Below are 15,264 nucleotides of genomic sequence, written 5' to 3'. Positions count from 1 at the left end.
CATTAAACAAAACATGAGCCCAAATAAAGTCAAGTAATTTTACAACTATCATAAATCACCGCCATTAAGCAAATTTAACCCAAAACGAACAGTAATTACATTAAATAACCGAATCAAACTCAAAACTAGCAGAAATTAAAAGAATTAAGACAACAACTGAATTTGTGCTTTCCTGAGAACGATATTTATTTTGGATGTGCATTTTTACATCTCATAATATCAAACAAGAAAAAGCCACAATTATAACCAAGATAACTGAAAAAAAATAATGGTAATTCATAGAATCATATATAATTATTATCATTTTCAGTAGTAAAAGTCTTGACAAGTTTGGTGATGTTAAAGCTAAAGAAAAGGAAAAAACATTAAAGATGCAATTTATTTTTAATGTAAAGTTCAAATTATGTTCTGATCCTTAGAAGGCACGGGGGGTGTCATCCCTGCTCCTGTTAGTTTCTGCACGTTTTGAGTTTGAATCGGTTGTTTATTGCAGTTTTACGTTTGGAAAATTATTTGAATTTATTTCCGCTCATCTTTGGTTTAATGTAGCCCAATACTTCTTTTTGAAAAATCTCCTTTTGGAAATGATTTTTTTAATTCATATATAATAGTTGTAAGATTAGGAAGAGAATCTTTGACTCCGAAACATGCTTATATTTAATTTATTTTCAGTTTCTTACATATTTTACACTCGCTAAGACTATAGGGTTTTGTGAAAAGGAAATAATGACAATGTCCCAAAGATTGGTATGAAGAGCAGCTTCCTCACGAAAAGGCTGAAAGACTATGGCTAATATTAGGGATCTTTAATTATTCGTAGACAATGGAAAAACTATTTCAACATGAATGGGATAACGAATATTTTCCCTCTTTTTTCACTCTCCAACTATTAGACTCAAAGACACATAACAAGACATGGCATGCCAGCAAACTATATTTCAAGAAATTTCAGTGTCATCTAGCCTTTCATAGGAAGCTACAGCCAAGAAGATTACAAGGCAATATACCTGTCTGTTCTTAAAGGATATTCCTCCATTGTCTTTTGCTTTGTTAGTAGCAGGGTGGTGAACGTGGTCGTCCAAGAGTCTCATTAGGGTAAATCTCAAGTGCCATTATTTTGGACCAGTGCACATGTGTATGTACGTTGGGTATAAAAAAAATCTACTAGAAGTGCGCTATTTGTCAATCACTGAAGCCACAAAAATAGTATATTTTAACTATACACCAATATAAAATATACAATTTCCAATGTTCTCCTGATCTATGACTAAATTTCTATGACACAAATTTGTGACTCCATTGATTACTTGACTATTTACCCAAACTTCAGTAATTAGATAATTTCTTATACTGCAAGTAGTTGGATTGTTACCATATCTAACCCTTTCCGTAAGGCTGAAAATGTTCTACATTTTTGAAATAGCAAGAAATTAATGTAAATTTTTTTTGTTAATATTGAATTTTCTTATAAATTTGCATTAGTTAGACATTACAAGAGTTTGCTGGATTACATCATTCGTAGCAGAGTACAAGACTTATTCGAAAATATTTAGTGTAGGCAAGGAGGGGGCCTTACTCTTCCTTTGCCACTATTAGGATATCTCTAATGCTACCAGAGCAACCTGGCGGTACCTCAGGGGTTAGGATAACTCCCACACGCCACGGATTTTTACTTGCCCTGGTTGTGGTGGCTTCCACAACCGACAGACTTCTAACAAGTGTACTTCCCACGTGGAATAAAAATTTCACGCTAATTGGCCCCAGCAAGTACAAGCAATAGTCTTCCCCAATTTTCTTTCTTTGCCTCAGGGAAAAATTTCTTGCTTAGTATAGAATTCTCCTCCTATACCAAGGCAATCTAATCTCAACCTGTCTCTAGGCTTCAGTCCCTACCTACACTAATCAAAGTCAAAGGTATAAATTAAAACAAAGCTTACCATTCACTTCAAGCTCATCTCAAGAACTGGGAAAACTCTAACAATTGACCAAGAAACACTGAGGCACGCCTCCATGCATGCCATTCTGAACCTCTGACTGAATGGTCAAAATCAAATGTCAAATCAAAAGTCAAAATCAAAATCAAAATTATTCAGTATTTTTTGAAGATGTATGCGTCATAGCCTTCTACATTTTTTGGCTTGAATTAATTAGCGAATTCTTCCAGGACGTCACGTTGTAATAGATCGGTTTGGAGTTTAAATAATAATTAAAATTGCAGAAAGGGGAGTTTTTCTAATAAAAAAAAGTCAAAGGTCCCAACATCTTCCTCGTAAGAAAAATGACTGCAGATACCCGTTTGCTCATGCATCTGTGACTATACCATCTGCTTGGCTTAGTTCCATTCCCATTTACTATCTCTTTCAAACTGATCAAAGCTATTGTCTATAAAACCCGTATTATAGTTTGAGGTTCCAGAGAAGGAAGAATCCACGAGATTTGTGGAACTTAATGGTGCTGAGCATGATTAAATCTAAAAAATTTCTCGCTCTAACGAAATTTACAACTAGGAGAAGCGTAGACTCAGGTTATGGCACCCTTGACTATGCCAAAAATCAAGAAAAATTGGTTTAACTAGCCTGTAAATCTTCATCGGCGGAAAACTACATCTAAATTAAAACGCGAATTACCCTTTGGCATAATTTGAAAACATGCATGGCCAAAAATACGAAGGTCAGTGAAAACGTTATGGGTTCAGGGAAATGAGTAAGTAAGACGGCACTAGACCCTTGAGGTCCAAACCGGAGGTGCTGATCTCCGTTTCATGGCCCTTTAGCCAGGAGGTTAGCTCACTTGTAATTAGATGTATCAGAAGTAGTAAATAAATATATTGCTTCGTTATTATAGCTTTTGAAATATTTTTGGCTCTTTTTTCAGAGCCGATTGTTGCGTGAGACTCAACTTCCAGACAGATTGACGGAGCCTGAGAATTCTTCTGATGAGATTCATAGCACTGAACCGATACAAAAAGAGCCTATCAAAAAAACAGAAGAAGAAGTAAGAATCGAAATATCTCCAGCAGAAAGCATAAGCCAAGAAAGGCAAGCCGTTGATGAAGGAGAGCCTAGCACAAGCAAGAAAAACCATGACTCTCAAAGTGACAAAATGGATGATTCTCCAAGTGATTCAGAAGAACAATTTAAAGTTGAATTGGTACCGTCTGAGATGAAAGTAAGATTCACTGTTTCTACTCCTGAACATGATCAAGAAAACACTGTAGCAGAAGAGGGTGTAAGAGGAGCGGTAGATCAAGGGGCTGCAGAAGAAATAGAATTATTTATACCAGGAAAGATTCTACATATTAGTCCAAGGACCATTACAGAGTAAGTTTTTTGTTAATATTTCAAAAATGTGTTGTCTCCTTAGATTTTCTTTTTATATTTTTTCTATTAGTCTAATCTCATAAATGGGCATAGAAAATCGAATCAAATAAAAAAAATGTTAGTTCCCAAAGCCAAAGCTTGTTAGGTAGCGCGGTATCATACTAAAAAAATTAACACAACAAACGCAAATTTTCACCATAAAAATATAATACAATCTAATATATCAAATGCAATATGATATTAATAATATTTAATTATTTAAAATATTTTTCTTTCTTCCGAAATTGTTCTGTTACGGAGCCTTCCATACCATCTTATCTCCATGGGCTCAACGTACTGGAATTTGAAATGAAAAGTTGTAAGGGTCTAGCCTCTGCGGTTTCACGTAAAGTGTGAACCTTAGGCCGAATTGATGAATATGACTTTGCATTTTGGAAAGCTTCGTAGAGCTCTTGTCTGGACCCAAAAACGGTGATTTTTGTTTGTCCTTGAGCCAGAGCCTTTAGTGTGTGAAGTGACTAGGAGTTTTATAGCCTATGTGAGAGAGGCCTATCTGAAGTTATATAGTCAAGCTTTCGTTTCATCAAACTATGTTTCTGCTTTCGAGTGGAACGCTCCGTTCTAGCAGGCATGCAAGCAGGCACCAGTTCCAAATTGAAGATGGACTAAAATCTGTAAGTGACAAAAATATGTAGCAGCTGCCCAGCCCCACAGCCAATATGTTTTCTTTGAGTGATAAATAGAAAAAGTTAAAGAAGCAAAAAATTGGGGACTGAAAGTGGTGCCATCTATTGTTTCTGCCCATTTCTGTTCATGATTTCAGCTGGGTTTATTATTCGGTTTTTTGCACTTGGGATTGCGGTACAGAAATGGTATCAGATGTGCCTCTTAAACTTAATTGTTGTCTCATTGCTAAAGAAATTAAAGTTTATTCTTTGCTCCTGTGATGACGTTAGAAACTTGGCCTACGGTAAAAAAAAGTCATCTGTTGAACTAAGACAGATAGGTTTTTTTTTCAACAGAGGTCGATAGCTCTCGATGGGTTGATCAAAGTATATGTCGTCCATTTTTTGGTAGAAAAATTTCGTTATGAGCCATTTCAGTTTGAAGGGGTTGGCAACTTTAGTAGTAAGGTATACATTTAAACCAAAAATGATACCAATTGTGAGACATATACGGGAGTTTTAAGCAACAGTCGTCAATGAGAGGTTCGCAACTTTTGCTAGTTGATGTACCTATTATTTGTTTCCGGTGTATTTGATGGTAAGAACAGTTTGGGTCCAGTGGTAAGACATCTAGGGGGCTTGTAAGTAACAATCGGATGCTAGGCTACAATAATCTTCAGTGATGAGGAGTTTGCAACTTTTACTAGTTGTAATGAGGGGTTTGAAACTTTTGCGAGTTGGTGTACCTAGTATTTATTTTAGGATCCTTACAGATTAGCGACTTCGGCGTTTAATCCAATGGAGGAAACAAAACCAAAGTGTTGCTCTCGCAACGCTTTATCCGGTGAAGCCAAAGAAATGGGAATGCTACTGCAACACCTCGCTTTGCTCATGCAACGTAGATCTAGTTACAATTATATGCATGTGATAAATTGTATTAACCAAATCCTTACACGTGTATATCATGAATAATAAAATGACTGCAATATTTTGGTAAAAGTGGCAAATCTAATCAATTTCAATCACAACTAATCAATTTCTCCTGCACTCACCTTTCTATTTTCAAATTTAATTTGATTTTTATTTCGACTTTACTTTCCCTCGTGAAGCCCCACCTATTTTTGAATGTTTTCTTCTATCCTTCTTTTAATAATGACACACTGTTTCTTTTTGCTTAAAAAAAACTGAGCAGAAATTGAGCAAAATAACATAATTTTTTACTTAGTAATATAATTAATAAAATCAGTTGCACGAATATTATTTTTTTTCTTTAAATTGATAAATAAATAAATATAGTTTTAAAGTGAAAGTGTTTCGTCAGCAATCATAGAAAGGACAAAATTACAATTTCTCGCTTAACTTTCTACATATTGGCTCTTTTAAGATTAGTAAACCTCCAAATAACTAAAAGAAACTTTGATATTGAAATATATTGTATGACCAAATTATTATTAATCTAATAAAAAGAGCTAATTTTGTGGGTCTTCAATGAATGTGTTGTCGTTGAAAAGCCTCTCAGCAACTTATTAAATTAGTAAACTAGGCAGTCATACAAAATTAGTAAATTACGCACTCACAAAATTTAATAAAAATTTGTCATTTTATTGTTTCTGTTAAGTTTTGAAACTATATGTCTTAAATCACCTGTTTACACTTATAGCTCTTATATTAGGGCCGTATCCGGGATTTTCTTTCTTTCTTTCTTTTTTTTTTTTTTTTTTACAGAAAGATTTTTTCTGGAAAGGGGAAGGGTACAAAAAACTTTAAAAAGAGCATCAAAAGTATGTTTATATTCATTTTGTTACGTTTTAACGAGTCGGAAAAGTATTTCTGTGGGAGAAGGAGTTGAACCCCGAAACGTTCCTCTTGATACGGCCTTGCTTATAATATTAGAAAATTGTCCAGTTTACGGTGACAGGAAAACCAAAATAACTAAATAATTTCCCCTTTTTTTTCAGTTCAAAGGAAACTCCACGAGTGCGATGGGCTTCTCGAATAGATTTTCGAAACATTATTATATCATATTACATACTTAAGGATCATTCTTCGAAGACACTTGGGAAAATCCTCCAGAAAGAAGCGTTGGACAAGAATAGCTGCCTATAGTCTTCATATTCTTCTTTTTCTTCTATACCTATGCCTATTAAGATTTTTATGAAAGCCTTTCCATATGGACTTGTAATGGAACTTGAGTACACTATGCTAGTATGGATGAAACCTTGGTTTAAGAACAATGATGGTAGTTTCCCATCATATTACTATATGATAATCGTCGTCAGTTATGCCCTCCACCAGGCTGCTGTCTATTCCATGTTTGTATCCGTAATGGCATATTTTGCTCTTATTAGTGATCCTTCCGTTGGTAGTACCTATATGACATTACTCAATACCATTTGCAATCTTGGAGGGAACTGGTCTACCACTCTTGCGCTGTGGCTCGTTGATTACTTTACGAGAAAACTTGTTCTATAGATGGTGTTGGAAGCTGCGTAAACACTTCAAAAATAGAGGAATGCGCCAGGCTTGGAGGAGAATGCGTCACGTTAATAGATGGATATTACATAGAGATGTTGATATGTACAATCATTGGTGTTATTTGGTTATCATGGGGAAAGATAGCTATGAACCAGCTTCACCATGGGACAGATAAGCAAAGGCGAGTGAAGAACAACTTCACTCGAAGTTCTTCACGAAGTGAAGAAACAACTTAACTTTGTTTATTAGGAACTTATTAAATACAGGGTTGCTACTTATTTGGATTTTCATTTGAAATTTCAGTTCCGATTTCAGGATCTTGAGGGTACTACTGCCCTCAAAAAATATATCAAGCCCATGCTTTGTTATTATTCAATATCTATAGATTTATTTTTCAGTTGTTTTTTTTCAAAATTTTCCTAGCCCAAATTCTCAGTGGCAGCCCTGATTAAATTCAAATTTATATTTACAATTGCTATACATTATTCCTATTATTTTTATACAGTTGACAATTAAGACGCTATAAACGACTGAGTGAAAAGTGAAAAAAAAAATAGTAAAAAAAGAAAAAGAAATTACCACTTGGGTCACTTGAAACGAAGTGAGGCAAATCTTTTGCATTGCCTTGTCAGCTATTGTAAGGGTTATAAGCATCCCACAAAATTTTTATCTTGATCAATTATTATATTAGTTTAATATGCTAAATTAGTAATTTAAAAAATTAAGACATGTAATAACACCGCTGAAACTTGGAAGATGCCTTTTACTCTTAATTTATACTTGAAGTGGTTCAAACTGCTTAACTCCTCATTCCTCACCAAACAGCTGCTAACGTTACCCGCAGCAATTTTATTCTTGAGCATAGCATTAATTTAATCTGCTTATCCGATATACCCTGCAAAGGCAGAACCTTCACCAAACCCTTTCACTTTTACCATTGAAACGGGGTCGGTCAAAACTTTTTTTTTTCCTTGTCATCTATTGTAAGGGTTAAATCATCCCACAAAATTTTTGTATTGATCAATTATTATTTTAGTTTAATATGCTAAATTAGTAATATAAAAATTAAGACATATAATTAATACTGCTTGGAACATGCCTTATACTCTTGATTTATTTTTATTTCACCATCTTTCCACTCAGTCATTGAATTATTTTTGTTATCAATATTTTTAGTATATTTATTTAATTATTGGACAAGTAGACAATTTGTTGGGTACTTACAAGTTATTTTTCGAGAAGAGTGTAATTATTTACAGTGGTATCAGTAATGTATGTTTCTGTATAATAATCACTAACATGGGAAGGGGGGCGTGCTTGAAACTTCGTCCAGTGCTGAAACAAGCTCCTGTGTACTTAAATATTATAGTGAGAAATATTTTGCTTTAGAAATTTCTGGTTTCAATTTTTTTCAAGTTTTCCTCTTTTAAAATTAGTTTTTGATTCCTATTGGTACAGTCTTCATTTTAGCTACGTTTAGCTTCTCTCTTCTTCTTTGCTAGGTGTAAAAATCACTCTGTTCATTTCTTTCCTGTAGGTCAAGTCGGGGGGGGGGGGGGATCTAACCAATAGTGAAAATCGTTTTATTTATTCTTTCAATCGATTTCATCTATTGAAAAAGTCTATTCACCTATTTCATGAATTTTATTAATATAGTAATAGAAATAATTAAGACATAAAATTTACATCCAAGAAACTGAACTTGCCAAAGGACATCGGTTTATCTCTCAATTTTCTTCTATTTCCCACTAAGTGTTTAAATTTATTTCTTCAATGAGTATTTTTAGTAATTATTGGACAAACAGGTAATTCGTTGAGTGCTATGAATTGCATTATATATATTTTTGTCCTATGTAATTTGAACCTTGCTCTTTCTTTGAAGTTTCTTTTTAATTAAGGGGGGAGGGGATGTAACTGTACCTGAAAGCAACAAATATATTTTTTATCTTAGGTTTGACTTTTACGGGGTAATGTTTTGGATTTGCACTGCTAAAAATAAGTGCACAGACGTGTCTTCTATTTCATCGGAATATGAAATAATGGCATCTCTTATGTTTTTTTAATATTCATGTTGGGGTTGAAATATTAAGCTTGTTAAGGAAATTACACCCAATATTGAACCCATAACTAATTGTTCAAAGGCTTTAACCCTTACGTTCAATGATTTGAGTATTGTTTTCTTTTTACCCCTCCTTTTCTTATAGTTGTCAAGTCGAAACATCTTTACTGGCTATGCTCTGAGCAAAGAAATAAACTGCTGCCCTTTTAGGCATAACTCCTGTTGGAGATATTTAGCCCTCTTAAGCATAACAACTGTTAGGAGGTATTTAGCCCTCTTAAAATTTGTCTTCTTAGGGATAACAATTGTTAGGAGAGGATTTAGAATATTGTTTTTCTAATAGATTTTTTTGTACGATTAAATATCGTTGATTAAATTATTATTGGATCGGGGGGTGGGGCCACATAGGGGGTTGTGAATATCGTTGTTATATTATTTTGTCAGTTTTTTCAAAAAATTTCACAGAGAAGAATTGATTAACCAGAGTTCTATGTTTTGTTCTTTGCACTGGCTTTTGGCTTAAAATTTCACACAGATGAATTGCAAGCCAATCAGGTTTAAAGATATAGAGGTTACTATTCAATCTAGAAATTACATTTCATTCGGAAATAATGTAATTGTCTTATAAAACATAACGTTACCCAATGAAATTACAGCACATTTATTTCCATGAAATTCTAGGAAAGTAATCTCTCTTTTTCTTTTTGGTACTGCATTTACAACCCAAAATGGTTTATTGCTTAGGTTAAAATCTTGTGACTAGAATATATTGTGTTTCATTTTACTAGCCTAAAATAATGGAAATATTTGTTTAATGAAAAATCATATTATCTAATTGTTTTATAAAAAAAAAACTTTACCAAATGAAATTGCACCACATTTATTGCCATGGAATTCTAGGAAAGTAATCTCTCTTTCACTCTTTGGTACTGCATTTACAACCCATCACGGCTTATTGCTTAGCTTTAAAATCTTGCGACTAGAAAATATTCTGTTTCATTTTACTGACCTAAAAATACGTACAGAAGATACAATCAGGTGAATTTCAACCTCATCTCAACCTCTTGTTCTTTTTACTGGCTTCTGCCTTAAAATTTTATATAGGAGAGCCAATCACATCTTTTAAACAGTGAAGTTGTTGTACATCTAGAAAGAGCATTTCTTTAAGAAATAATATGATTAAAATATTGTTCTCAGAAAGGAAATTTGACTGGATGCTGACAAATTGCAGCAGGGGTATAGCAATTAAATTTGATTTCTAACAGCCGTACTGTTCAGTCTACTTTTTTTTTCAGTGTTCTAACTGTAGTTTTCTGTAGTTTTGCCTACATTCTAGTGTTTTGAGAGGGTTTGTGTTTTCAATTTTATTACGGAGTAAGAGTGAGTTTGTTTTTTTATTCAATAAAGGATTTCTACTCTTAAAAAAATGTTCTTTGTTCCTCTCGTAGAGTTCACTTAAGAAGGTTAGATTTTGTTGTTGTTTTTCTTTTCTTTTTTTCCTCTCTTATTTTTTTCAGCACCGAGGACGACTTGGCGGAGGTCCTTGTCGAAATATTTGCTTGTTTTTCATATTTTGCTACTGGCTGACAAAATCCTCGTTTTTCACCTATTTGATTTTTCTCTTTTCATTTATTATTTCCTTTCTTGTTTTCATACGTCATGTATAGCCAGTATGGTCTCAAAACGTATTTGCATATCCAGTCGAAATGTCCACTTAGGTTGTATTTACTGTCTCAGAAACTTCAGAAGTTTACTCATTATATTTTCGTAATTTTTCTTTCCTTTTTTTGTAGCCACACCTCCCACCACCCACCTGGCACCTTTTCTTAATTTATTGATTTAAAGATACTTCCTGGCTATCAGATCTGCAAGAGAATCGGGGAGTTTTAAAAAGAAACTTACTTCATTTCAGAAGACCCCCCCCCCCACGTATCATAAATCTTTAACTGTTTGGTTAGAAACGGGTTTCAATATAAATAGAACCTCACCCTCATTTTAAGTAAAAGCAGTCATTTTAAGTATCTTCAGCTCTTCTAGAAATTTTCCTTATAATTGAAACTATAGATTTAAAACTACCCAATTTAATACTTAATAGATTTAAAATACCCTATTAATACTAATTTCATTAAAAAGTTCCTTACCATTCAAAACTACCCATAAACTACCCATGGTAATCCAAAACCCCCTCTCGACAATCAATTTATAGATCACTTTTTCGAAAATGTTGTCTATGAATGTGCAAGATGAGCCCCAACTCTCGTATATTCATGGCCAAAATTTAATAAATGATTTGTAATTAAAATGTCAAAATGTTTAAATAGTGAAATTGAGCAGATTTTCTTTAAGGAATTTTGGTAGTAATTTCTAAGATTTATTTTTGAAAATTTATCAGTCAAATTTTTAACAAATTTTTCATTTACGAGCATAGTTCAGTGATTAAGCATTATAAAAACAAGCTCTTGAAACAATTGAGTTTAGTGATTCGCCAAGTTAGAAAAATTTAGTCGTTATTAAAGTCAATGCTAATTATAAATATTCACAGACAAAAAATACGGCTACGTAATATTTATCGTCGTGATATTTTAGGCTCATGTCTAACGCAGTTCCCCCCCCCCCCCATTGTTCTATATTATTCCCTTTTTTATCTAATTTTAAAATATTCAATTTTTCATAAATTTACGTTTGCTGTTTTCATTATTGTGTTTTTAATCGATTTTCCCACTAGTTTTAATAGCACTGAATTAGTTATGAGATTTAAAATTAAAGAGCCACAGGAATTAGCTAAGTCATATAACATTTAGCGTAAATTTGAAAATATTCTCTCTATGAATAATATTTTCCCTTTTTTCCATAATTCAAAAAATGTTGAAGATATTAATTATTTTGTTTTATTTTAAGTATGTTATTCTACGTATTGTTCTTAAGCGTATTGTAAATCGTTACTTTGTTCAATTTGTGGAATTAACTTTTTGTAAATTTATATTCATATTTTATATTATCCCTGATTTGAGGGATTAAACAAACAAATTAAACTAAATTTTAAATTAATTAACAATTAATACTTTAACGAATAGTTATTAATTAATTCAGTAACGATTCATTAATTATACTTATTAATCAATTAAATAAATACACCAATTAAATAAATAAATAACACCAACCTTGATAGGGGCCTGTCCGACCAAACACAGCAGAAGTAAAAGTTATCAAAAAGAGGTCGATATAGAGGAACTGGAAGTCTGTCAAATTGGTCCCAATCTGGTATTATATCATGACGGAGGCAAACTGGATCAGACTATAAGCCGCCATGTACTTGAATACACCAAATGACGTTACAAGGGCACATCTACATTCTCGAATTAAACTAGGCACAGATTTGAGTTAGGAGTTGCTGGCTGTAAATGGTACTGCGACCGATGACTCGGTGTCTGTTAATGATAGGCCGACATGAGCTGCCTTAAGGGCACCGCAATTGTTAGCCCCGTCACCACACATACCTCAATACAGAAAAATTTGCATAATCCACCTTGTTCATGAATACACCGTTAAAAGGACACAACTATATTCTAGGATTAAATTGGGCATAGGTTAGAGTGAAGAGTAGTTGGCCGTAAATGATGCAGCGATGGATAGATCTGTGTATGTTGATGATAGGCAAACGTGAGCTGCCCTAAGGGCACCACAATTGTTAGCTCCATCACCACACATACATGAATACAGAAAAATTTTAATAATCCACCTTGTCCATGAATACACCGTTAAAAGGACACAACTATATTCTAGGATTAAATTGGGCATAGGTTAGAGTGAAGAGTAGTTGGCCGTAAATGATGCAGCGATGGATAGATCTATGCATGTTGACGATAGGCCAACATGAGCTGCCTTAAGGGCACCATAATTGTTAGCTGTGTCACATCTACCTGAATACTAAAAATTTACAGAAGTCGCCGTGTACTTGAATACACAAAACGACATTATAAGGGCATAACTAAATTCTAGAATTGAACTGGCCTAGTTTGAGTGAAGAGTTGCTGGCAATAAATGGTGCAGCCACGGATAACTTTGTCTGTTAATAATAGGGTAACGTTTCCTGTCTTAAGGGAACCACAATCTTTAGCTCTGTCGCCAAACATCGCCAAGCATGTTAAAAACATCGCCAAACATATCTGAATACAGAAAAATCTATATCGCTTTAAATCTTGGTTTTAGCAGTAACTTCAATTTAGCACAACGTGAATTACAGTCCATTGCAAGTGTAAGTTTAAAAATACGTTTTCAAGAAAACTGGAGAGTGAGAAAATTTTCATTTTAAGGTGATTAAGGAATGATAAATATTATCTAGGTTTATCTTAATAGTAAAAGTTTATTATCAAGACAAAATTTCGAGAATTTTCAGCTGACCGAAATGAACGGTGCATCACTGGAAGTCCCATGGTTAAATGCCGAGTGTCGTCACACGCTTAAGATTAATATTAAAACTTTACTCATAGTAGGTTTTGGCAATAGATACTGAACCGACATTACATTATTTAAGTTTTTACAATGTTTAAGATTTCACGAACGCCAGTCATTTTACAAAACATCAGAAAATCTAAATATTGTTAATATATGCACTTACGATAGCTTTAAAGTTCATAATTTAATATTAGAATTTTACTTATACTATGTTTTGGCGATAGCTACTGAACCGACATTAATTAAGTGTTGACATTGTTTGAAATTTCACGAACGTCATCCAATTTGCAAAATATCGGATATTTCCAAACAACATAAAATAGAAATTCATATAGCTAGTTTCAAAATAGTTCGAAAATAATATAAATACAAATAATATAATATCTATAATATAATATTATGTTTATAAATATAATATAAATATTTATAATATAAATACAATATAATATCAAAAAAGGAGAAGAAAGAAAAAATGAAAAAATTTTTAGGCAACGAAATTTAAGAAGAGAAACCTCTCGGGATTTTCACCTGTAAGTAGTAAGACGTCAACGCAGAATTAAAAAAAAAAACAAAAAAAAAAAAAAAATAAATATAATCGATGTTCAAAACAAAAAGAAGAAAAAACATGAAAGATGCAAGATATTAGTTTGTTTTTCATATCGAATCTGCTTTTATTTTATAACTTCTTTTTTTTATTCCTTTTTTTTCGGTTGTTTAACTTCTTAATTTGCATTTTTCACATCCGGATTGCTTTTAGAATCTCACTTATATTTATATTATATTTATTATATATAATATAATATAAATAGTTTCACAGGAACTCCATAGGATTGCCGTTTGGAATCCCGCTTTCTATGGCTATAATGAGAGTAATGTTGAGATGGCTATGACATGTTTTATGGATGAAGGATGACAGAGGATGACATGAAGGATGACTAAATTAGCTAAAGATTTCCCTTTTTGGCCAACCGCCTAGGGCCAAACCGAAAGCAGATCGTCCGCGGTTGGGGTGCAAGGATGTCGTAAGGAAGGACTTAAGAGAAATGGGAACTTGCTGCGAGGGTGTAAAGAGAGAGAGGTTTTGAATATTTGATTTGACTGTGATGGCGGAGAACCATTGTAGCTTTGTTGGCCACAGGCGGCTTGGTGCTGTGGTGAGTTGTTAGTATTTGTAGTTTATAGATTTGAACAGCAGTGCAAAAGGGTTGTCTTCGTTTATATGATCTTAAATTATAACGACGTTAAAAACGTACATCATGTCAACCTGCCTTTCTAAATTAAATATCTCAAATTTATATAAAAAAAACATTTATTTATTACATAAAATTAGGAATAATGTATAAAAAAAATTTCTAAATTTATTTCTCTTATTATTAGATTTTTGAGCTATACTATGATCGTAATTTTTCTTTGATTTGACACCTTTTTTAGCTTGCGATGCTTCTTTATCAATCAAGCATTATTTATCCATCTATCTATCATCTCTCTTACTTTTGCCATTAATTGTATAATGTTTACTTCACCAGTATTCGGGTACGTTATTTTTATACGTTACAAAAAACACAAAGATATGAATATAAAGACGAAAAACAGGTCTCAGGCCAAAAAAAGAAAACTAAGAAAAACAACAAAATCAAACGAATATTTGTCCATATACAAGGCTTAACATTTGATTAAATTACCTAAATTATTTAGTTATATTTAATTTATATTTGAATTACATTTATTTAATTTACTGAGCATTTACAATTTGGAGCTCAGTTTTGTGGTTCGACGAAGGTAGCTATACATTGTAAATGTTAAGTAATTGCACATTATATACTTCATGTTGGTTTGTTTTAGTTTTATACATATATTTATGTATACGACATACCAGGCTGACTGATCGTATTTCAAACAGTAGGCTGTACGAAAAATGTGGTTCAATCCCGCTTTCTAAGGCTATAATGAAAGAAAGGGTTGAGATGGTTAGGGCGCGTTCTATGGATGAAGGATTACTGATTGGCGAAGATTGTCAATTTCGGCTAACTGTCTAGGGCTAAACGGAAAGCAGGTTATCCTCGTCTGGGTTGGGAGGATGTCATAAAGAAAGATTTAAAGGAAATAGGAACTTCTTGGGAGGGTGTAAAGAGGGAGGCTTTGAAGAGATTGGGATGGAGGAGGAGCATGCGTAGCTGTGATGGCAACAAGCGGTTTGTTGCTGCGGTGAGTTGTTGCAACCTTGCAACCGTTTAATAATGGTTTGCGGTTGATTTTCCTTCGTTCAAGCAAATCTTGTACCACGACTTTA

General features: G+C 33.2%; 1 protein-coding gene across 1 annotated transcript; it reads left to right on the top strand.

Annotated features, from left to right (window-relative positions):
- The first annotated feature begins 726 nt into the window (after positions 1-726).
- LOC136031534 (uncharacterized) lies at positions 727-7,178 on the top strand. The gene is made up of 3 exons (XM_065711203.1): positions 727-747; positions 2,875-3,320; positions 5,944-7,178. Exons 1-3 carry the CDS (start codon positions 727-729, stop codon positions 6,089-6,091), a joined length of 615 nt encoding a protein of 204 aa, XP_065567275.1. The 3' UTR covers positions 6,092-7,178.
- The last annotated feature ends 8,086 nt before the right edge of the window (positions 7,179-15,264 follow it).

This window comes from Artemia franciscana, chromosome 9 (assembly GCF_032884065.1).
Source record: "Artemia franciscana chromosome 9, ASM3288406v1, whole genome shotgun sequence".
NCBI lineage: Eukaryota > Metazoa > Arthropoda > Branchiopoda > Anostraca > Artemiidae > Artemia > Artemia franciscana.
This window is presented reverse-complemented; position numbering and strand designations above follow the sequence as displayed.

Coding starts and splice junctions, on each gene's coding strand:
- LOC136031534 (XM_065711203.1), top strand. CDS start 727: ATGACAATGTCCCAAAGATTG. Junction 748..2,874: donor TGACAATGTCCCAAAGATTG/GTATGAAGAGCA, acceptor CTCTTTTTTCAG/AGCCGATTGTTGCGTGAGAC. Junction 3,321..5,943: donor AGTCCAAGGACCATTACAGA/GTAAGTTTTTTG, acceptor CTTTTTTTTCAG/TTCAAAGGAAACTCCACGAG.